Source organism: Callorhinus ursinus, unplaced genomic scaffold (genome assembly GCF_003265705.2).
Source record: "Callorhinus ursinus isolate GAN/ISIS: 27379988/994484 unplaced genomic scaffold, GSC_fseal_2.0 scaffold20, whole genome shotgun sequence".
In the NCBI taxonomy this organism is placed as follows: domain Eukaryota; kingdom Metazoa; phylum Chordata; class Mammalia; order Carnivora; family Otariidae; genus Callorhinus; species Callorhinus ursinus.
In genome coordinates this window covers 23,475,570-23,497,970 of record NW_027397082.1, presented here as the reverse complement: position 1 = coordinate 23,497,970, position 22,401 = coordinate 23,475,570, and the positions used below count along the sequence as shown (strand labels likewise).

Below are 22,401 nucleotides of genomic sequence, written 5' to 3'. Positions count from 1 at the left end.
AGAGATCTTGAATCTCATATAAAATGTGAAAAGTCTTACACCAAAAACTAATGATGTAATATATGGTGATTAACATAACAATAAAAAAATTTAAAAAAAAATGTGAAAAGTCTTGGTCTGAGAATGATTAACCCAGTCATCCAATGACAGCATAAAGGGTACATAAAAGTTTGGAAAAAGAAAAAAGAAATCAAATGAGTACCCACCGATTATTTTTATGAATTCGTACCTCTCATTTACTTGCTTTTTTAGTTTCAGTTTTTGTGTCTCTTGGCAAACATTAAAATTTTTCTGAGATCAAATCTTTCAATCTTTTCCCTTGTGTATATTAGGTTTTGTCATTTGCTTCCTAAGACCTTCTCTACCCCAGGTGTATCAGTCAGCATGCCTTTGGTTGCAATTCACAGAAAATGCTCTCTCAATTGCTTTAAACAATAAGGAAAACGTATTACCTCCTATATCACAAGTCCCAAGTTAGGGCAACTTTAGGGTTGGCTGATTTGGTGGCTCAACAATATCATCAACAACCCTAGCTTTTTTCTTCTCTTTCTAATGTTCATCTTCAGCAAATTGACTTGGTTAGATCCTGGCAGGTAGACTAACTGGCTGTTCCAGTTCAAGGCATGCTGACCAGACACACAGTATGCATAATATCTGACTTTGAGAACCCTCTTCAGCCTTTCCCCCATGTATGGGCGATTTCCCCTCCTGTCTCTTTGGCTAGAACTATATCACATAATTATGCCTAAACCAGCACTAGCAAAAAGAATGAAATTGCTACAAATGGCTAATCAGGGTTTGCCTCTGAAACACATGGAAGATGATTAAGCAATTGAACAAAATTGGGGTTCTGCCAACCAAAAACAAATTGACCTTTCAAGGGCAACCAATAGTGTCTAAGAGACCAAAATTATAGTTATCTTCTTGTATATTCTTCTAATAATATACGTGTGTGTGTATGTATAATTTCTAGGCTTTTATTCTGTCTAGAGTTTATATTTGTGTCTTGTGGATTGGGCTCCAATTCAGTTTCTTTCCCCCAAAAGTTTAGCCTAATATCCAAACACCATAATTTCCTACTAATTTAAGATTCTGCCTTTATTTTAAACTGGCTTCACATATTTACATAGATTAAGGACTATTTATTCCATTGACGTAATGGCCTAGTCCTGCCCTGTTTTAATTACTATATTATTAAGTTATAATGTAGTGGAACAAAGGACTCCTCACTTTTTCTAGAATGTTTTTGTATGGTCTTAAAGATTTGATCGTCCATATGAACTTTAGAATTAGCCTGTCAACTTCTATTTTTAAAATTCTATTACCATATTTACTGTGATTACATTATATTATTATATTAATTTTGAAGGAAATTTTATCTTTATAAAAATTGTGTTCCCTCATCCAGAACTATAGTATGTCTTCCTATTTGTTGAGGTCGTCTCTGATTTCTTCCAGTAAAAGTTTATATTAATTGACTCTAGTCTTGGAGTTCCTACAAACTGTTCCTAACTATGTCACATTTCTCCTACACATGTTTTAGGGTACAGGTTCCTCCAGTTTTATTTCTGTATGGACATTCTCTGAGGATATTTCTGTCTTATGCTTTCCTCAGCATATCGTTTTCTCTTGATTTTATTTTTTCTTATTTTCCTATGTTGTTATGCATTTATTTTTATAGAGAGATATAAACACAGTTATAAATATACATGTATAGATATGGATGTAATGTTGGCAGTGGATATGGATAAAGACAGATAAACAGCTATTTTTTCTGTAACCATAGGATTTTAGGTGAAAGATAAGGTAGATTCCTAGGCTCAATCTTCCATCTTGATTGATTGGCATTTTTTACATCAATTGAGGAACTGATTACCTAGAAAGTTCTAGGTATAATGTTTATTTCTTAGATATCGAGGCTCTTCTCAGTTCTACCCCAAGGTGCTTATGTGAATTATATTTTGGAAGATAAGACAGTCTTACACAAAAAGTTATACAGTTGTGCTTCTGCTGCATACACCTAGACCTTTGGAGAAATTGGAGTGCTAGTAACAGTGGATGGAATATACGAAAAGCTCTTTTTTTTGTTGTAGCTGAAAGCACTGACAGATGCTACCAAATTAGCAAACGAAAATTTGGAAATAAGCCAACTGACCAAAAAATCTTTACAAGATTATTATTGGCAGATAAGGTAGGTTTGGGACCATGAATGTATTTATCAAGTAACTTCTTTAAACTGAGTATTGCACTTGCTATGGAGGATATAAAATAAGAAAAAAAGAAGGTCCCTACTCTTTAGGCAATTACAGAAATGGCTCCAACCTTTCCTTTAGACCCAGTTTTGTGTAAAAATATTTTGTAGAAGTGTCACATCAAAGTAGTTGTAATTTTAATATCAATTGATTAAAAAAACCACATGTTAGGGACTCCTAGGTGGCTCAGTCATTAAGCGTCTGCCTTCAGCTCAGGTCATGATCCCAGCGTCCTGGGATCAAGCCCCACATTGGGCTCTCTGCTCAGCGGGAAACCTGCTTCTCCCTCTCCCACTCCCCCTGCTTGTGTACCCTCTCTCGCTGTGTCTCTCTGTCAAATAAATAAATAAAATCTTTGAAAAAAAAAAAGAAAAAAGATATATGTCTCAAATCAATATAAGAGGAAAAAGACAATATAGAAATATTCAAACATTTGAAAGGAAAGCAAGAAAAGAGAGAAAAAGGAACATAGAAGCAGATGAGACAAGTAGAAAACATAAAAGAAAATGGAGTTAAACCTAAATATATCTAAATAGGCTAAGTGTTCCATTTTTGTCTAGACTGATAGACTGGATTAAAACTTTAAAAAATCTATATGGAAGCAACCTAAGTGTCCATCATTAGATGAGTGAATAAATAAGATGTGGTATATATACAGAATGGAATATTACTCAGCCATAAAAAAGAATGAGATTTTGCCATTTGTGACAACATGGGTGGACCTAGAGGGTATTATGCTAAGTGAAGTAAGTCTGATGGATAAACACAAATACCATGACTTCACTTATATATGGAATCTAAAAACAAACAAATAAATGGAGCGCCTGAGTGGCTCAGTCGTTAAGCGGCTGCCTTCAGCTCAGGTCATGATCCCAGGGTCTTGGGATCGAGCCCCGCATTGGGCTCTCTCTTCTGCGGGAAGCCTGCTTCTCCCTCTCCCACTCCCCCTGCTTGTGTTCCCTCTCTTGCTGTGTCTCTCTCTGTCAAATAAATAAATAAAATCTTTAAAATATATATATATTAAAAAAAACAAATGAAAAAAAAGCAGAAAGAGACCCATAAATCTAGACAGCAAACCGGTGGTTGCCAGAGGGGAGAGCGGTGGGGAGTTGAGGAAATGGGTGAAGGGGAGTGGGAGTTCTAGGCTTCTAGTTATGGAATGAATAAGTCATGGGGATAAAAGGTAAAGCATGGGGAATATAGTCCATGGTATTGTACTAGTGTTGTATGGTGACAGCTACACTTGTGATGAGCATAGCATAACTTCTAGAATTGTAGAATCACTATGTTGTACACCTGAAGCTAATGTAACATTGTGTGTTAACTATACTTCAGTAAAAAATGTTTTAAAAAGAGAAAAAAATCCCAAACCAAAATCCAATTATATGTTATCTATAAGAGACTTATCTAGATCATAAGGATATAAAAAGTTAGAGAACAGAAATAATGGAAAAAAAATCACACAAACACTGACAAAATAAAGATGGCATAGCTATATCAATATAAAGTAAAATAGATCGTTAAAGGCAAAAAGCTTTACTAGATCTGAAGAGGGCCACATCAAAATGATGCAGTTTAATTAACATATATTCATATATGTGCATATACACATATATACATATATGCATATAATAAAATGGCTTCAAAATAAATAAAGCGGGTGCCTGGGTGGCTCAGATGGTTAAGTCTCTGCCTTCGGCTCAGGTCATGATCCCAGGTTCCTGGGATTGAGTCCCGCATCAGGCTCCCTGCTCAGCGGGGAGCCTGCTTCTCCCTCTCCTTCTCTCTCTCTCTGTCTCTTATGAAGAAATAAATTAAAAAAAATCTAAAATAAATAAATAAAGCAAAATTGATAGAAGTGCAAGGAGAAATAGCAAATTCATAAACTTACTGGGCAATATTTACACACTCCTCTCAGTAAATGATGGGACAAGTAGACCAAAAAAATTCAGTATGGCTATAAAAGATTTGAACAACATGATGAATAAACTTGGCTTAATATATAGTTAGAGAATGTTGTACCCAACAGCTGCAAAATGCCACTCTCTTCAAGAACACAGGGAACATTTACAAAAGTTGATATTCTGTTATTTCAATAAATCTCAAGGTCTCAATATATTCAATGGATTTAAATCATTCAATGTAGAAAGAAATCGAATACAAAAATATAGCTAAGAAATCTCTATATGATTGGAAATTAAGAAATATATGTCTAAATAATCTATTTTTCAGAGAAGATATATTGATAATTAGGAAAGATTTTTAATTTACTGATTAAAAATTAATATATATGAAAATTTGTGGTACAGTTAAAATAGTACTTAGAGGAAAATTTATTTATTTAAATACACATGAGAGAAAAAAGGAAAGGTTGAAAATTAATGAGCTAAGCATTCTTAAGTTAGGAAAAAGGATAGAAGGAAATAAAGAGCAGAAATTAAGAGAGCTATGATAGAATCAGTAAACTCAAATGTTTGGTAAAAATTGATAAACTTTGGCAAAGCTGATCAAGAAAAGAAACAGCATGGGGTGCCTGGGTGGTTCAGTTGTTTAAGCGTCTGCCTTCAGCCCAGGTCATGATCCCAGGGCCCTGGGATCGAGCCCTACATCGGGTTCCCTGCTTGGTGGGGAGCCTGCTTCTCCCTCTTCCTCTGCCCCTCCCCCTGCTTGTGCTCTCTCTCACTCACTCTCTCTCAAATAAATAAATAAAATCTTTTTTTTTAAAAAAGAAAAGAAACAGCACAAATATACATTTACAATATCAGGAAGGAAAGGGGGACATTATTACACATGCTGTATACTTTGAAAAACTTCATGCCTAAGAATGTGAACATTTACATGGAAGGGACAAATTTGTACAAAAATACAACCAGAATTGGGGTGCATGGGTGGCTCAGTCGGTGGAGCATTGACTCTTGATCTTGGCTCAGGTCATGATCTTAGGGTCATGAGGTAGAGCCCCATGTTGGGCTCTGCGCTCAGCGGGGAGCCTGCTTGAGGATTCTCTCTCCCTTTCCCTCTGCTCCTCCCGCTTGTGCTGTCTCTTTCTCTCTCTCTAAAATAAATAAATAAAATCTTAAAAAAAAAAACATATATCCAACAAGTGAGAGAAGGAGAAGGAGAAGAAGAAAAACCCTAAGTAGTTTAATCATTGTTAAAGAAATCAAATCGGTAATTTGAAATCTTTCTGCAAAGAAAACTCGAGGCTCAGATGACAAAATTAGGATTCTGTAGAACATTTAAAACAGTGATTCTCAAAATATGGTTCCCCAGACCAGCAGCATCAGCTTCATCTGGAAACCTGTTAAAAATGCAAATTACCAGGTCCACCACAGCCTTATTGAATCTGAAATTCTGGGGGTGGGGCTTGGCAATCTGTGTTCAGCAGGCCCTCTGGTGATTCTAATATAGGAAAGGTTGGGAGCCTCTGATTTAAAGATAACTTCTATTTTCACAAATTCAAAGAATAGAAAAAGAGGCCACATTCTTAACTTCATTTCTGAGGTTGTTTTATCCTTGAAATTAAAACTTGATAACAATACAAAAACTGTTGCAACCCAATTTCATTCATAAACATAGTTACAAATATGCTAAGCAGAATTCTATCAAATAATACAGTGAAATTGGGATCATTCCAGGAGTACAAGGATGATTTAACATTAGAAAGTCAATTAGCGTAATTTGTCATACTAATAGTGTGTTTGTAAAGTCATGAAACAGAATAAGCATCTTTTGAAACAGTATATTACCTCAATATCCAAATAATATGATCACTACCCCATCCAGCAAAGTACCTCTAGATTTGAGGCAATGGTTTCAATTGTTAATCTGAAAAATGTATAATAAATACACTCCAGAATGACCAGATCATCTGGAAAAGTCTGGATTTTAGCAGAGGACTTTTGAATAGTGAAAAATCTTCAAGTCATAAAGGAATTAATTAATGGAATTTCAGTAGCTATATCAAGATGTGGGTAAAATAAAAAAAAAAAATCATAAGGTGGGGGTATCCAGAAGAGTTAGTTACATTCTCCCAGGCCATTTTTAATGATTTATAGTTCTAATCCACCAATGTATTTTTGATCTACCTTTATTGTTGTAGTAATACAAAACAGCGCTATGAGTTAGAAAGGGGAAAAGACTCCTCTCTATTACACAGTATATTACGGACTTGGAAACAAATAAAATCCCTTCGACAACGGCAGGGGTTTACAAGCACCCCAGTAAAGTTACAGTTTCAAAGGTGAGTGGCTTGTCTATTTGTTCTTAGAGGGCTCCCGAGGAACTGCCCACAGATAACTGGGAATTCACAGTCACTGGGAGAAAATCCAGAGGCTAGACAGCTATTTAATGTAGTCAACAAAGGACTTGTACCTTGAATATATGAATAATTCTTATAACTTAATAAGACAACTCAATTTTTAAAATGGGCAAAAGATTTGAACAGACACTTCACTAAAGAAGGCATATGGATGGCAAATGCAAACATGAAAAGAAGTTCAGCATCATATCCTGTCAATAAAGGAATGTAAATTAAAACCACAAGGTGAGGGGTGCCTGGGTGGCTCAGTCGTTAAGCATCTGCCTTCAGCTCAGGTCATGATCCCAGGGTCCTGGGATCGAGCCCCGCATCGGGCTCCCTGCTCCGCAGGAAGCCTGCTTCTCCCCCTGCTTGTGTTCCCTCTCTCGCTGTGTCTCTCTCAGTCAAATAAATAAATAAAATCTTAAAAAAAAAATAAATAAATAAAACCACAATGTGAATATACCACACACCATTTAGAATGACTAAAATCCAAAACAAAACGAAATTTAAAAAACAATAACAAATACTGACAAGGATATTGAGCAACAGGAACTCTCATTGATTGCTGATGGGAATGCAAATGTTAACAGCCATTTGAAAACAGTGTGGCACTTTCTTATAAAGCCTCTCCTTTTCCACAGAAAAGGAGAGCCATGGATGCCATAAGCTTGTTCGGAACTGTAGCCCTGGGCCTGTGCCTGCTCACCACTCACTCTTATTCTCACTACTGTCGTCCTTGGGATGTAAAATTATTTGTTGTAAGCAATTGGTCGTACGTGTATATGTGTGTTAGCAACACCAGTAACAAATCTCAAATACTTCCACTATTTCTGCTTCAAATAATTATATTTATTATTAATTAGGATAAAAATGAATAAATGTGATGAACCAAACCAAGAAGAACTGTTAGAAATGTCTGAAACTGAGAAGAAAACTGAAGGAAAAGCATTGAAGAATGGGGAAAAACAGGTATTTATATTGCAAAATAACGTTCAACTCCTCTTAACTGGTTATAATATTTAATTGCTTGGTAGAATAGGAAGTCTTGGTATTTGTAACAGTTACCCAACAAAATGACAAACATAAGAAATAAAAGTTTAATTTTAAGAATGGTTGTCTTGAGCAGTGAACTTACATTGTAAATTACATATTTATATTTTGGTTTCTAGAGCTTCTCATATTCAGCTTCAGAACTTGAAGAATCAGATATTAAAAGAATAAGGCCAATTACCTTGATGCCACAACTCTCTTTCACTGCAGAATTAACAAACTTATCCAAGTGTTCACTGTAAGCATTTTAAAGGATTATTTCTTCATTATGTAGTATCTCTTTATTGTATTGTTTTAATAATAGTGTTAGATTTCTTGAGTGAGTACCATAGCTGGGCACTTTACTAAGTTTTTAAATACATTTGCACATTTAATTGCAACCATAGCTCTGTGGTATTATCTTCATCTTAGAGATGGGGGAATTTATGCTTATGGAAGGGTAAATTGTCCAGGGTCACACTTCTAATTCATGACTGAGGTAGGACATAAACCTGTTTGGTTTAATGATTGTTTTTTTGTTTTGTTTTGTTTTGCTATGGCAGTAATTTTTGTTCAGATATAGATAGGATATGAAGCCACTGTAAAAAATAAGGTTATGTGGTTGCCCTTGCTTACCAAGGGGACCTCTTGCTTTCATAAAAAGTATTCTGTTATCTGGAGGATCCTCTGGGCAATTTTCTACTTTGACACAGACTTCTTTCCTTCCCAGTTGTGACTTTTTCCTTGAGCTGTTTTCTCCCTAGTCCTAGGACTTTCATGCAAAAACAGATCTAATATAGATCCCCATTTCTCCCATCTCTGGGCCTATGGATCTCATCTCCTTTAAAGAGGATATGACAACTTACAACGCTGAACTGAAGTCCAACTTTTCAACATCCCTGTCCCATGGGACACTTTGTACCAATTCATCTTTGAGTATTGTGAATGTGCATCATTTAGCACAGTGTTGGAGAGTGGTAAATGCCCCCAAAATATTCATATTTATGAAATGATTGGATGGATAATTAGATTTAAAATGACATAAAGAGTAGCAGACACAAAAGCACAGTTACGGCTGCTCTCTTTCTGACCAGCAAAGTGCACCAGTGGAGGAAGGCTTTGTTTGTTCTGCGCCTACTTCCCAAGAGGGCCTGAGATAATTATTATGTGAGACATGCATCCAAAAGGACCACCTACATGAGGATAAGAAAACAAGAGCCATAAAATGGAAGTTAGAAGTAAAGAGCGGTAAGAGAAGGAGGAAGATAAATGGAGGCGAAAACTGAGAGGAGGTCAAGGCAAAAGGAAATGGAATGTGTCTGTCTTTTCAAAGTTATTGCCGTTGTGAGGCGTTGCTGTCTTTATCCATTTAAGATGTCTGGTTGAGTAAGGATCGATTCTCTAGGAAAGAAGAATATACTGATGGCAAGGATAGAGATGAAGGGAATACAGGGATTAAAGAAGAATTATGAAGAGTTTATAGGTGATGAAAAAGGCAAGATTTCCTAAGGATAAATATAATCCTGAATTAATGAATTTTCATAATCAGTTCATGAGCTCATTATTAAAACTACTTTCAGAGGGCAACATAAAGGGGAAATGTACCTAACATATTTCTTTAGAGTTAATTGAGAAGATGGTTAGAAGAGGCCAACAGGGAGATAGGGAAAATAAGTAATCTTTCGGGGCGCCTGGGTGGCTCAGTCGTTAAGTGTCTGCCTTCGACTCAGGTCGTGATATTGGGGTCTTGGGATCGAGCCCCGCATCGGGCTTCCTGCTCCATGGGAAGCCTGCTTCTCCCTCCCCCACTCCCCCTGCTTGTGTTCCCTCTCTCGCTGTGTTTCTCTCTGTCAAATGGATAAATAAAATCTTTAAAAAGGAAAAAAAAAAGTAATCTTTCATCTCCTAACCCTCTGAAAAGGTTACAGAGAACATGGGCAGATTTGGGCGCCAGGAGATAGTGGATGCCTAGGACAATTAGGGTGGAGAACAGAAGGGCATGTTGTGTTTCAACCTAGAGCTTATCTTTCTGAAAAAGAGAAGTCCTGAACATCATTAGGTCAGTTGCCTTGCAGCTGAGAAAGTATTCAATAAATGTTGGGTGAATGAGCAAATGAATGAATGGCTAGAAGACTCTCTTTAGGAGTTTCCTATCACTTAAGGGATCAGTTTATTTCCGAGCAAGTGTTTCATAGAAACCCTGGGGAATCTGGCTTGCCTCTCTGATCTTTGCGGTTAGAGAAAGAATGTCCTGGAGAAAAAGAATGTACAACCTAAAGCCTAAAGGGATTTTTAAAGACCTTAAAGAGGACACAGCAAGCCTGTTGACTGAGAGCCACCTCAGTGAGGTTACTGAAAATATGGCATATTTCTTTTAAAAGTGTGTCTTTCTTCTAGAAGTTAGAAAATATTTTCAAATTTTTAATTCACGCTCCCCCCCATTCCTAAGTCCCTCAGTTTTCTCCTTTTATAAGACATCTTACAATGGGTAAGTGCCAGAATCTCTTTAAGTTTCAATTTAGTAAAATAAATTGCCGAGTGATTTATAGTACCTTGATTTTAGTTCTCTCTCTATTTTTGAGTAAATATCTTTTTTAAAAAAACGTTCGAGTAGGAGAGGCTTTTATCTACACATAAGCAAGCGTTATTGAGCTTTAAGATAGCATTTGTCCTCTAAAATGGTCATATTTTAACATGCTTAGGTGCATTTTGAAAAGAACAATATTTTGTATCCATTTTGTTTTTCAAAGATCCTTTAAAGATTTATTTAATTTTTAGGCACGAACAAAAGAGGAGAGCCAAAATTCAGAAGCTTAAGTATTTTATTAAAATATTATACAACAATAAACAGGTTTCTTGCACTTCAGTATCTCCTCTTCAGTTTGATTTTAAAGTCATGTTCCAGCAAATTTTCAATATTCAGTTAATATACTGGCCTGAAACAATTTGCTTGGAGGTATGCCATTGTCATTTACTTTTGTATCTTATTTTATGCCATTTGTAATTTTAAATTTCTCGTTAGTTACTGTTATATGTGACAAGTAATTTCTATTTAGAGATGACTGATCTATATGGGTAGGCAAGATACTTATAAATAATGTATTTATAACTCAGCAATAGTCTTTTATGCTACAAGTACAAAATTATTTGATTTGTGGTGGTTCTAATACTTCCATTCTCTCCTGCTAAAATTCCTATCAACCCTGGATGTGCAGCACTACTGTTCATTTGCTAGTGTGATGGAAGAGGGTTATTTAAACTATAACGTGTAGCATAGCTATTGTTAGTGTTGAATGATTTCTCCAAATTGTCTCAGCCCTGACTTAGTGATTTCAGTATCTTGCTGAATTTGTGTGTATATATGTGTGTATTTCATTCATTCATTCATTCATTTGTTCATTTATGTTTTGTATCACTTTAAGAATCTGATGAAAGAACATACACATAACAGACTACTGATTCCTATCAAAAGACCCCACCATAAGAACCCCTGCACTAAAGGAAGGAAAAATAGGACAATGGAGAAAAATTAGAGACATTAAAGGAGGCTAGATAAGAAGTCTTGATGGCTAACATAGGGGTTAAACTTGCAGTTAGACCTGAAAGGAAAGTTAGGAGGAAATAAAGATAGAGTGAGGTTTGGGGAGGAGGGAGAGAATTATAATTACAAATCTAAATCAAAGGTATTTTTACAATACCTAAAATAATTTTTTCTATCCCTGATCAGAGGCTACATTCATTTTGCTCATGTATACTGTCAAGTTTCTGTCATCTTACAATGTGCCTCTGTTGAAATTCCTACTTAAAAAATATACTGAATATACTTTCCTATTGTACCTAAAATAAGTTGTGATGTAATATCCAACCACTTGAAGTATAAAACTTGCCCTCACTCCAAGGAGATAAATGTGTATTTTGAATCCTTCATCATCCTACCACTTAGAACATGATCGTAGCAAACTAAGAGGCAGGGAAAGAAAGGAATCTAGCTAGGGATAAAGTACACCATGAGCAACTGCAAAAATTACAAAATAAATCTATATGCCCTAACCTAACAGATTCTGACCTACATTTTGAATTTACTCCTTATCATTTCTCTTTATTCATTTTTCACTTTAGCCAAACTGAACTGCTTGATTTTTTTCCCCATATATCCTTGCAATTTCCTACTTCTGAGCTTTTGAACATTCTAGTTCTCCCTCTTACAAGGCCCATTTTCATTCTTGACACTCCATTCCAGCCACACAATGGCTTTGAGAGCTGCCATCAGGGGACAAGGCTCTCCCAGGAGACTTCACTTATGGAGGCGGAATTCTCTACCTTTACATTTACTATCCAGGATCGGGCCTCCAGCCCTGTGGTCCCAGAAAGCAGATTTGACTGGATTTGATGGAATGGTAGTAGAAAGAAGAGCATACAGAATCAGAAGACCTGGGTTTAGTATCCAGTAGACATCTATGGAGCTGTCTACTCAGCCCCTCCCTTACTCCTTCTTCCGGGACTCTTTCTCCCTTCCCTGCCGCCCACAGCTTACTTAACTTCTCCTCTGATCCTATGAGCCAATGAATCTCCCCTTTTCCTGAGCAATTCAACCTGAATTTCTATGAATGTAGTTTCATATAGAGACTCAATTTCTTCATTTATAAAATTAGAAAAGTAATACCTATTTCCTAATCATTTTTATCAGGCTTAAATGAGATAAAGAACTTTAAAAGTGCTATACAAAAGTAATTTTGGGGGTTATTGTGTTATATGTACCTATATGCTCAGAATATATTTGTTATCCTTTAATTCAACTTATTTTCTTTGAAACCAGTAAAAGGCATTTTATTTTTAAGGACTTAGGATTATCTCCTTTCTCATAATCATGTGGATGAAATGCTCTAGAAAAATACCTATTTTATATGCTAGTATTTTTCAAAAGGAATAAAAATGTGTTAATTGAGGGTTCTCATTTTAGCTCCCCCCCATTTTGTATGTTGAGTGACCTATCAACCATTTCTTTTATATTTAGATTTATGAGATAAGTAAAAGGACAAGCTTATTGGCAAAACTATATTTACCTTTACCTAACAACGCAGAGTTGAAAAGCAAAACTGTTTTGGAATATGTAGAGTTTAGCTCTGATGAGCTCGTCATACCTGCATATGGAGAAGTAGGAAGCAGTAAGTTTATTTAACATGTCCCCCTCCCCACCTTCATTCTCTTCATGAGTTCCATGTTGTACCTGACCCTGGGTCATTTATGTGAATAAAGAGCATTGTGTTTACAGTATTAGGTTTCAAGTGTATTAAATTCTCCTTTCAGATGTTAAACTAACATTTTTAAAACTGTCTTGAATCAGATCTTTGGGAAATCTAAAATTTGGAATTGGCACCCGTGCTTTTCCTAAATCACCTGAGAGAAGAGCACTACACTCTGTGGACCAGGAGCTCTGCTTCTGAGTAGAGAGACTACTCTGCTTCTGCCTGTCCTTTAGCGAAGCCTAAAGATGCTCCGAGATGGGACGGGATGGGACGTTTTGATGCATCTTTGAGCTGAATAGAGAAGGGAGGTAGAGGAGGAGTGAAAGAAAAGGAGAGAAGGAAGAAGGGGTGTTTCTGTTCACTTGTTTTTCAATTGATTTCACTCCTCATGCAGTGAAATTCAAGTTAGCGTGTGTGCGAGAACACCTCCATTCCTCTCCTCCCCCAGATACCTTCTTTCACCTTCCTAAATAGGAGTTTCACAGCTGCTTGTGTACGAACAAGTGAAAAGGAAGTACGAACAAATGAGCAATGAGAGAAAAGGAAATGAGTAAGCAAAAAAGCCTGGGAAGGACAGGAATAAGACAGGAATATAGTTTGCTTAGTCCAGCTGAAGCGAGAAAATAGGGTTGTGGGAGCCCAGGAGAAAAGACTTAGGGCAAAAAATTTAAGGAGCCCCAGGAACTCAGCAGAAGTTTCGAGGAGTATTGTTAAGCTCTCCGCAGACTGAGAAAGAAAATGGACAGAGGGGGAGACTCCCGGCTAGAGGGAAAGAGGACAGAGTAGTGGCTGGTTTTTGCCTCTAGCTCCGCGGCCGGCAGTCCTTTCCTGCTGGAAGCCACTTCGAGAAAGAATGGTTAAAAAAGCTTCTAGTAGTAAGAAGAGTATAATAGAGGGGTCCATCCCTAGGTCTTCAGATCAATATTTTCCTCTCTGTTTTGTAGTCTGTTTGAAGTGGTCTGCCTTGAGGTACCATAGATGGAAAATGAGAGAGAGTTTTGAGATTAGAGCCTGGGGTCACCACACAACAGCCTGGGGTTTCACAAGTCAAGTCAGGGAGAAAAAAATCTACCATGTGCAAATTCTATGCCTTATTAAAAATTCATGGTTTAATGCTTTTTATAAACAGATGTACCTTTTCTTCTTGAGGGAAATGGAACTGAGGAACTTTGTCTTTTGACATCAGGAAAACTGAGCTACTCTCTATCGTGGGCTTTAGATGAAAATGGCATTCCTCGCACACCCATGTCACAGTCATTAAGATCTGCTTACTGCAGGTAATAAATTTTTATGCTTGAAAAATAATGCCAGTCTTCAGCAAACCATCACACAGAACCTGTGTCTGTAAAACGGAAAACTCTAGCAGTGGTAAGAGCAGTCTAGTTGATTTGGACTATTTATTTTCATTTGGATTTACATGTAAGTGAATGTATCTCTTTAATACTTAGGTTTATAGGTACATGGATGATGGGAGAAGTGGTTCCATAGCTCTTACAGGCAAAGGCCAAGGCTCCTAAGGATTTTATTTCTGGATCCTTTGTATCTCCCAGCCATTCTGGATTATGAAAGAATCATTTATGCATTATCAGTTTGCTAGAAGAAAAATCCTAGAAATCTTACTCTATGCCCTAGGACTTCTTAGAGAACTTAGGATTAATTTCTAGATCATACCACAAGTAGGATTACTAGAATTAAGTACAGTAAAAATCTATAAAAATGGTTATACTGGTTTATATATCATGCTGTGTTTGAATAAAACAGTAAATATAAAGGGCTAAGTAGATTCCATCATTTAAAAATTAAAGAATGATGATAACAAAAAGATGGTTCTCCCTCCCCATCTAACAACATATTTTTTGATGTGGTCCATATATACGATGGAATATTACTCAGCCATCAGAAAGGATGAATACCCAACTTTTACATCAACATGGATGGGACTGGAGATTATGCTAAGTGAAATAAGTCAAGCAGAGAAAGTCAATTATCATATGGTTTCACTTATTTGTGGAACATAAAGAATAGCATGGAGGACATTAGGAGAAGGAAGGGAAAAATGAAGGGAGGGAAATTGGAGGGGGAGATGAACCATGAGAGACTATGGACTCTGAGATAAAACTGAGGGTTTTGGGGGGTGGTTGAGGGGATGGGTGAGCCTGGTGGTGGGTGTTAAGGAGGGCACGTACTGCATGGAGCACTGGGTGTTATATGAAAACAATGAATCATGGATCATCACATCAAAAACTAATGATGTATGGTGACTAACATAACATATTAAGATTAAATTAAATTAAAAAAATTGTTGTACCCAAACTATATGACATTATGGAAAAGTCAGAACTATGGAGACAGTAAAATATCAGTGGTTGCCAGGGGTTAGGAGGAAACAGGGATGGATAGGCAGAGCACACAGGATTTTTAGGGCAGTGAAACTACTCTCTGTATGATACTATAATTGTAGATACATGTCATTACGTATTCGTCAAAACCCATAGAATGTACAACACCAAGAGTAAACCCTAATATAAACTGTGGATTTTGAGTGATGCTGATGTGTCAGTCATTGATTATAACAAATGCAACTCTTTTATTGCAATGAATGTAATAAATTATAACTCTGGTACAAATATTGATAGTAGAGTAGACTGCAGGTTGGAGGCAGGGAGGGGACATATGGAAACTGCACTTTCTGATCAGTCTTGCTCTGAAAAAAAATAATTTTTAAAATTTAAAACATTGCTATAAATAACTTGGATTAAACAGGAAATCAAAACTGAAATTAGAGACTATTTTAAAAATAACAATGAGAACACTATAAAGCCAGTGGCATATGGCCAGATTCATAGTAAGTGTTCATAAATGCTTTTCTTGGCAATAGTTTTAGAGAAAAAAAACAAAGTGTCAGTAGTACTCAGCAATTGATGTTGAAGAGGCTGAGGTCGTATATGTAGATTACTTACCAAGAAGTTTTAAAAAGAGGCTGAAAATAAGAGAGACAATAGAATCAAAGTATAGGTTTCTTGAAAATTGGGGCACTTTTTATCTTCTTAGAATAAGTGACGAAATCCATAGAAAAAGAGCCAGAATGTATTAGAAAGAGTATGAGATCCTTCAGAGTCAAGAAGATATCGAACCAGAACGCAAGTGATAGCTTGGCTCTAGAGAAGAGGAAATACCTCTTTAAATCAGAGAAGGAAACAGAAATCACTGTGTAGACAGGAACGCAATTTTGATGATGTCCTTGTTTTGCTAAGTAAACAAGGTCATCTTCTTAGAGACCTGAATAAAGGCATTTAGAGAAAAATGGACAATTAATAAAGATAATCCATTTTGGAGCTAGTGAATAAGCTTTTAAAACTCTGAACCATTATTTGCTTGTATTTCTTCGTTTTTCCCCAGCAGTGTCCCCGCTGCAGCTATTTCCAATCTTTGCCTCCTCATACTATTCTTCACTTTCTTTTTGGAGTCAAATATTTGTTCTTCTTACTCTAAAGCTAACTTTTATACAGGTAATTAGGCACTTTTCTTTGTCTCCTTTAGGATCTTGATGACATATTTATATCCTTTTCTTACATTATCTTTAACTCTTCCATTTCCCTAAGCTGTTAGTCTTTTGTATTCTAGAAGCCTTCCTTGTTTTAAAACAAAGAAAAACCCAAGCATTTGATTAAACCCTGAAAGCCTGTCTTGGCTGTTTTTCCTGTCCAAGTCCTCATTTGTGTGGTCTACTGATCTGTGTACAAAGCCTCCACTTTTTATTCACACATTCCCTCCCTAACTCAACCCATTTATTCCCAAACACTACCAGTGACCTTCTGGCCAGATTCATTGGCCTGTCCTCATCATTTTGCTTCTTGAAGTCTTTTCTCTAACGGATTCTGTGATGCTGCAGTTAGCAGTTCCACTTACTTGGGAACTCAGGTTTACAAAAGATTGAAAGCAGTTCTGTGAAAGATTGGGACAGACGACAGATTTCAAGAGGCAGTGAATTGCAAAGGAGGTTTCAAAGTCCAGAGCACTCTCTAAAGAAGTTAACTTGAAGTAAAACTTTACATTTGGGGCCTCTGTGATCCGAGTGGTTGGTTCCAGAACTCTCTTCTACAGTTGTGGGTGTTCAAGAGCTGGTGCAGACCCCGGGTTCCAGGAACCTGGGATGGGTGCTCCAAAAGGCAGGGCTGACTTGTGAGAGTCAGAGCTTGGAGCTATCCTTCAGAGCAAGAAGATCCAAAAGAAAGTATTCATGTAATTCTCTGATTTGCTCATTCATTTATTCATTCATCGATGAGCTTGAGATGAAGCAGTGAACCAAAAGATCTTGGAATACTTTAATACCACATTGAGCACACTTCTCGAATCTCAGTGATTATTGTCCAGAGTTTTCATTTAAAACATTTTTAAAATATAAACCATTCTCTTATGCTCACTAGTTAATGAAACTTTCTGACATGGTTAATTGACTTTTGTGTTTGCACCTCTTTATCTTCCACACTTTCATTCTACATTTACTTTTCTTGATGAAAATCTGCTCCTTTATTGATTCTTTCAGTCAGCCTCTGTGGCTAGCAAATTTGTTTAGTTTTTGTATATCTGAAATATCTTAATTTTGTCCTCATTCTTGAATAATAGTTGAGGTGTAACATCTGAGGTTGATACTTATTTTCCCTTGACACTTTCAAGCTATCATTGCTTAATCTTCTGGGATTTATTATTCCTTTTTAAAAGTCTGCCATGTTGGTGTTTTGTAGACAGTCTGTCTTTCCTCCCTAATAACTTTACTTTTTTTTCCCCTTAATTCATAGAGACACAAAGCCAGCGGTTGGGGGTAGGGAGGAATGCGGAGCTGTTGTTTAACAGAGTTTCTGTTTGGAATGATAAAAATTCTGGAAATAGGGTAGCGATGGTGGTTGTACAACACCGTGAGTGTACTGAATGCCACTGAATTGTGTTCCTTGCTTGGCATTTGGTTGTGGAGAAGGGAGTACAGGTGGCAGAGGGATTTTGTCATAGCCCATAGCTGAACACCTATAGGGGTGGCTGGAGGAATTATTGTAGTAAAGGCACGAGATGTTCTGAGGTCTTTATTACCTTCCCTAAGGCAGAAATCGTGGGAGTACATTGAAATCCATTTACAACTTCTTTTTTATTTTAAGGCTATAACTGGGTAAGTTTCCCTCCCTGATCTGTTAATTAACATGTAAGCTTTGCCTCAGGCTTTGTGACCTGGGCTAGGACTCTTCCTCTGAGAAGGAAAATTTCTTACATGATGGTGTAAGAAATCAGATCTCAGGCCCTAGAGATCTCTTGTGACAAAGATATCAAAAACAGTTCAAATATAAGGACAGAAATAGGAAGTAAAGAAAGAAAGAATACTCATACTTCACCTACTTGTAGTTTTGCTTATATCCTGTCATACTAGGCATTGACTTTGTTAGCAATAGCTTCCCAAGATTCATCATAGAAATATGAATAGATGCTGATGGAAAGTAGACAGTATAAGATAGTGTCCACGTTTGGGTTAAGACATTATTGAATCTGAGTCAGAACTGTATTTCTGGACTCCCAGTTTATGGACTGGAATGTTTCTTGAATTAATTTATAGAAAGGATCTTGGAGATTTTCTAGTCCAAGTCCCTGTAATTATACATGATGAGGCAAATTTTCTTTGAAGAGAGAGACTAAATAACTGGGATAATTGATGGTTTTCAAGAAATCCTTACTGTTTAGGGTTGAATTTCTTCTTCACTTAGCCTATAGCTGAGGTCCCACCAAGGATGAATTATGAGTCTAGACTGTTACAGCTCTCCAACTTCTTAAGACAGCCATATGTGACCAAACAGAGATACTCTTCTGGCAGAATACTTCCCAGTTAATTGTATTACTCTGTATTATGTTTCAATTGTATAGATCGAGCCTGAAGATTCTTTTTATGTTGTGGACTTTATTAATTTTGCCAGAGCTAACATCTTGATTAAATTGTAATATTGTACATCCTATGGAAAGAAAATATTTAACAAGTTACTATCCTCAGGGTTTACAAAGTACATTCAGCAAGCACTATTCCCTTCAGCATCTACTATGTTTTAGCTACTACACCAGGTGGAGATGGCAAAGAAGGATATTTACAGACTTTACCCTTAAGAAGCTTACTGTCTCTTAAGGGAAGGGGTAGACATTTATCAAAAAGCTAGGATACAAATTAGAATGTGAGAAGAACCAAGAGTGATATCACATCTAAATCTTCTGTTTTATCCTGAAATGCAGAGGATGCATAGGTTTTATCTTTAACTACCTGGAATGGGTAGGTTTTACCCTGTATAACAGATGTATAACTTAGATATTGTATGCAAATTCACAAGATATTTTTCTCTTTGTTAGTGTGTTAAGGAATGTAGATGCAAGAGGGGTTCCTGGAATTCCATGGCTCATTAATGCACAGAAGCTTTTTGAGTGGGCAAATGAAGTAAAAATTGATCCAAATAATCCAGAATATTCTGATTTAATGGAATTTATTATGGTAAGTTATAGCAAATATCAGTACTGTATATTCTATTTCCTAAGGTCTACCCCCTTATACTTCAGTTTTTCTAGGCACCAGGAGGCATATAAAGATAAATCTGAGGACAGATACGATTTTCAACCAGTTTTACAGTATTGTAAAGGCAGTTAGAAATTCAACAACTGAAATAATTGCTACTTTAGGCCTGATGGTTGGTACTCTGCCGTTACTTAGCAACCTGCCGGGCATCCTATAGGCTAAACGTCAGGCTAGCATGTCTTGTACAACTACAGAGTCCCCATGGTATTATAGATGCTAGGGAAATAAAGATGATTTATAGACACATTCCTTGCCTCAATGACTCCATTAACTGTTCACTTCTCCTATTCTTTCTTATAACCGCCTGAACTGCTCTGTGTGCTTCAAACATGCATTCTTCATACCTTTGTTCATGTCATTCCCTCTGCCTAGAAGGGCACCCTAGGTGGCTATCTTGGTAGCCTGCAAGTCTGATAAAGGTTTCCCTGATAAACTCGGTTAGATATGGGCCCTTCTTTCCATTCCCTCCTGTTAACTTTTTTCCTTTTTATAGCTTCTATGACTCTGATATCATTCTGCCCTTTACAGTAGCTATTCATTCTGCGTTTTATCTTTCCTTATAGAACTACAGTGAATAAATCTTTGGTAGCTAGCACTCTTCCTGGCATGTACCATGTACACACATTTGCATTTATTGAATAAAACGATGCATAGATTATTGCAGTTAAGCTTCCCTGGATCAGAGCTTCCCAACTAAAGTGCTCTGTTAGTTACAAGTATACAGAAATATTGATCCTTTCTCAACATTTATGGCAAACAGATACGAATAGTCTCATCTTTTAACCCAGTGTGAAATATAAATATTTTCATTTTTCATTTCAGTCATGACCAGGAAAAGGTTGGAAAGCTATGTAGGCTGGATTCTATTTTTTCTTTTCTTTTCTTTTTTTTTTTTCCAGATTCTATCTCTGTACAGATTCATTGCTCCTTTTCCTACATATATGGAAACTCTGACATCTCACAGTTGAGGGGAAAAAAGTGTTTTGAAATAATTCTCAAATTTTAAAAAATCAATCTTTTAAGTAAAGGCTCTATTATTTATGTTTTATAGTACGTGACACATAAAGGACAGGATATTCCAAAATCTTTTCGTCTTGAACAGTTGCAGGATGAATTTAACTTTGTTTCTGAAGAAGACATGAGAAAGAGTAAACGTTTCCAGCTATTGCAACTTAGAAATGCAGGTCAATTAGACATTTTCCTTCTGCAGCAAATACCCCTTTATGACAAAGATATTCCAGATTTAGTCTTCCAGGTAGGTGGCTTCTATTTGAATATTGCTTATTGTATGATAAATCAATATCTTTCCTGCTTTAAATTCATCTTAAATTTTAACTAATAAGTTTATATTAAAAACATTTTTAAAAAACTATTTTAAAAATAGGTTACAATAGACTTGTTAATTTAACTTTGGTTATTATTAATAAGAAAGAAATGGATAAACTCTTCGATATTTGTCCTCATTTTATTCTGGACTGAAAGTAAATTGCAATAAGCCACTTAATAGTAAATAAGAATTGTTTTAAAAAATAGTGTGTGTTTTCTCCCTCTGACCCTCTTCCCTCTCGTGCTCTCTCTCATTCTCTCTCTCTCAAATAAATAAAAAATCTTTAAAAAAAAATTAAAAAAAAATAGTGTGTGTTTGTTTTTATTGTTGCCACACAGCCATCCTTTAGCTTGTAAACCCTAATTTAGAGGATACACAAACAAAACTATACAGGACTCATTATGTTTAAAACTCAAGGACACTCCCCGAATAGCCAGAGGAATGTTGAAAAAGAAAAGAAAAGCAAAGCTGGCGGCATCACAATTCCGGACTTCCAGCTCTATTACAAAGCTGTCATCATCAAGACAGTATGGTACTGGCACAAAAACAGACCCATAGATCAATGGAACAGAATCGAGAGCCCAGAAATGGACCCTCAACTCTATGGTCAATTAATTGGACAGCCACATGCAGAAGAATGAAACTGGACCATTTCCTTACACCACACACAAAAATAGACTCCAAATGGTTGAAAGACCTAAACGTGAGACAGGAGTCCATCAAAATCCTAAAGGAGAACACAGGCAGCGACATCGTCGACCTCAGCCGCAGCAACCTCTTCCTAGAAACATCACCAAAGGCAAGGGAAGCCAGGGCAAAAATGAACTATCGGCATTTCATCAAGATAAAAAGCTTCTGCACAGCAAAAGAAACAGTCCACAAAACCAAAAGACAACCGACAGAATGGGAGAAAATATTTGCAAATGACATATCAGATAAAGGGCTAGTATCCAAAATCTATAAAGAACGTATCAAACTCAACACCCAAAGAACAAATAATCCAATCAAGAAATGGGCAGAAGACATGAACAGACATTTTTCCAAAGAAGACATCCAAATGGCCAACAGACACATGAAGAAGTGCTCAACATTGCTCGGCATCAGGGAAATCCAAATCAAAACCTCAATGAGATACCACCTCACACCCGTCAGAATGGCTAAAATTAACAAGTCAGGAAACGACAGTTGTTGGCAGGGATGTGGAGAAAAGGGAACCCTCCTACACTGTTGGTGGGAATGCAAGCTGGTGCAGCCACTCTGGAAAACAGTATGGAGGTTCCTCAAACAGTTGAAAATAGAGCTCCCATATGATCCAGCAATTGCACTACTGGGTATTTACCCCAAAGATACAAATGTAGGGATCCGAAGGGGTACGTGCACCCCAATGTTTATAGCAGCAATGTCCACAATAGCCAAACTGTGGAAAGAGCCAAGATGTCCATCGACAGATGAATGGATAAAGAAGATGTGGTATATATACACAATGGAATATTATGCAGCCATCTCAAAAGGCATGAGATCTTGCCATTTGCAACGACGTGGATGGAACTGGAGGGTGTTATGCTGAGTGAAATAAGTCAATCAGAGAAAGACATGTATCACATGACCTCACTGATATGAGGAATTCTTAATCTCAGGAAACAAACTGA

General features: G+C 36.7%; 1 protein-coding gene across 3 annotated transcripts in view; it reads left to right on the top strand.

The window, feature by feature from the left end:
* Positions 1-22,401, top strand: part of CC2D2B (coiled-coil and C2 domain containing 2B) — a 103,339-nt gene that overhangs the window by 23,258 nt on the left and 57,680 nt on the right. Inside the window, exons 11-19 of one of the 3 annotated variants that reach the window (XM_073904400.1) lie at positions 2,094-2,191; positions 6,355-6,495; positions 7,419-7,525; positions 7,723-7,843; positions 10,363-10,540; positions 12,599-12,749; positions 13,960-14,107; positions 19,206-19,344; positions 20,477-20,680. In XM_073904400.1, the coding sequence (XP_073760501.1) occupies positions 2,094-2,191; positions 6,355-6,495; positions 7,419-7,525; positions 7,723-7,843; positions 10,363-10,540; positions 12,599-12,749; positions 13,960-14,107; positions 19,206-19,344; positions 20,477-20,680 (1,287 nt within the window). Of the gene's footprint in view, positions 1-2,093; positions 2,192-6,354; positions 6,496-7,418; positions 7,526-7,722; positions 7,844-8,705; positions 8,833-10,362; positions 10,541-12,598; positions 12,750-13,959; positions 14,108-19,205; positions 19,345-20,476; positions 20,681-22,401 lie in introns of those variants that run through there. The other 2 variants (XM_073904401.1, XM_073904402.1) reach the window with 2 other exon arrangements.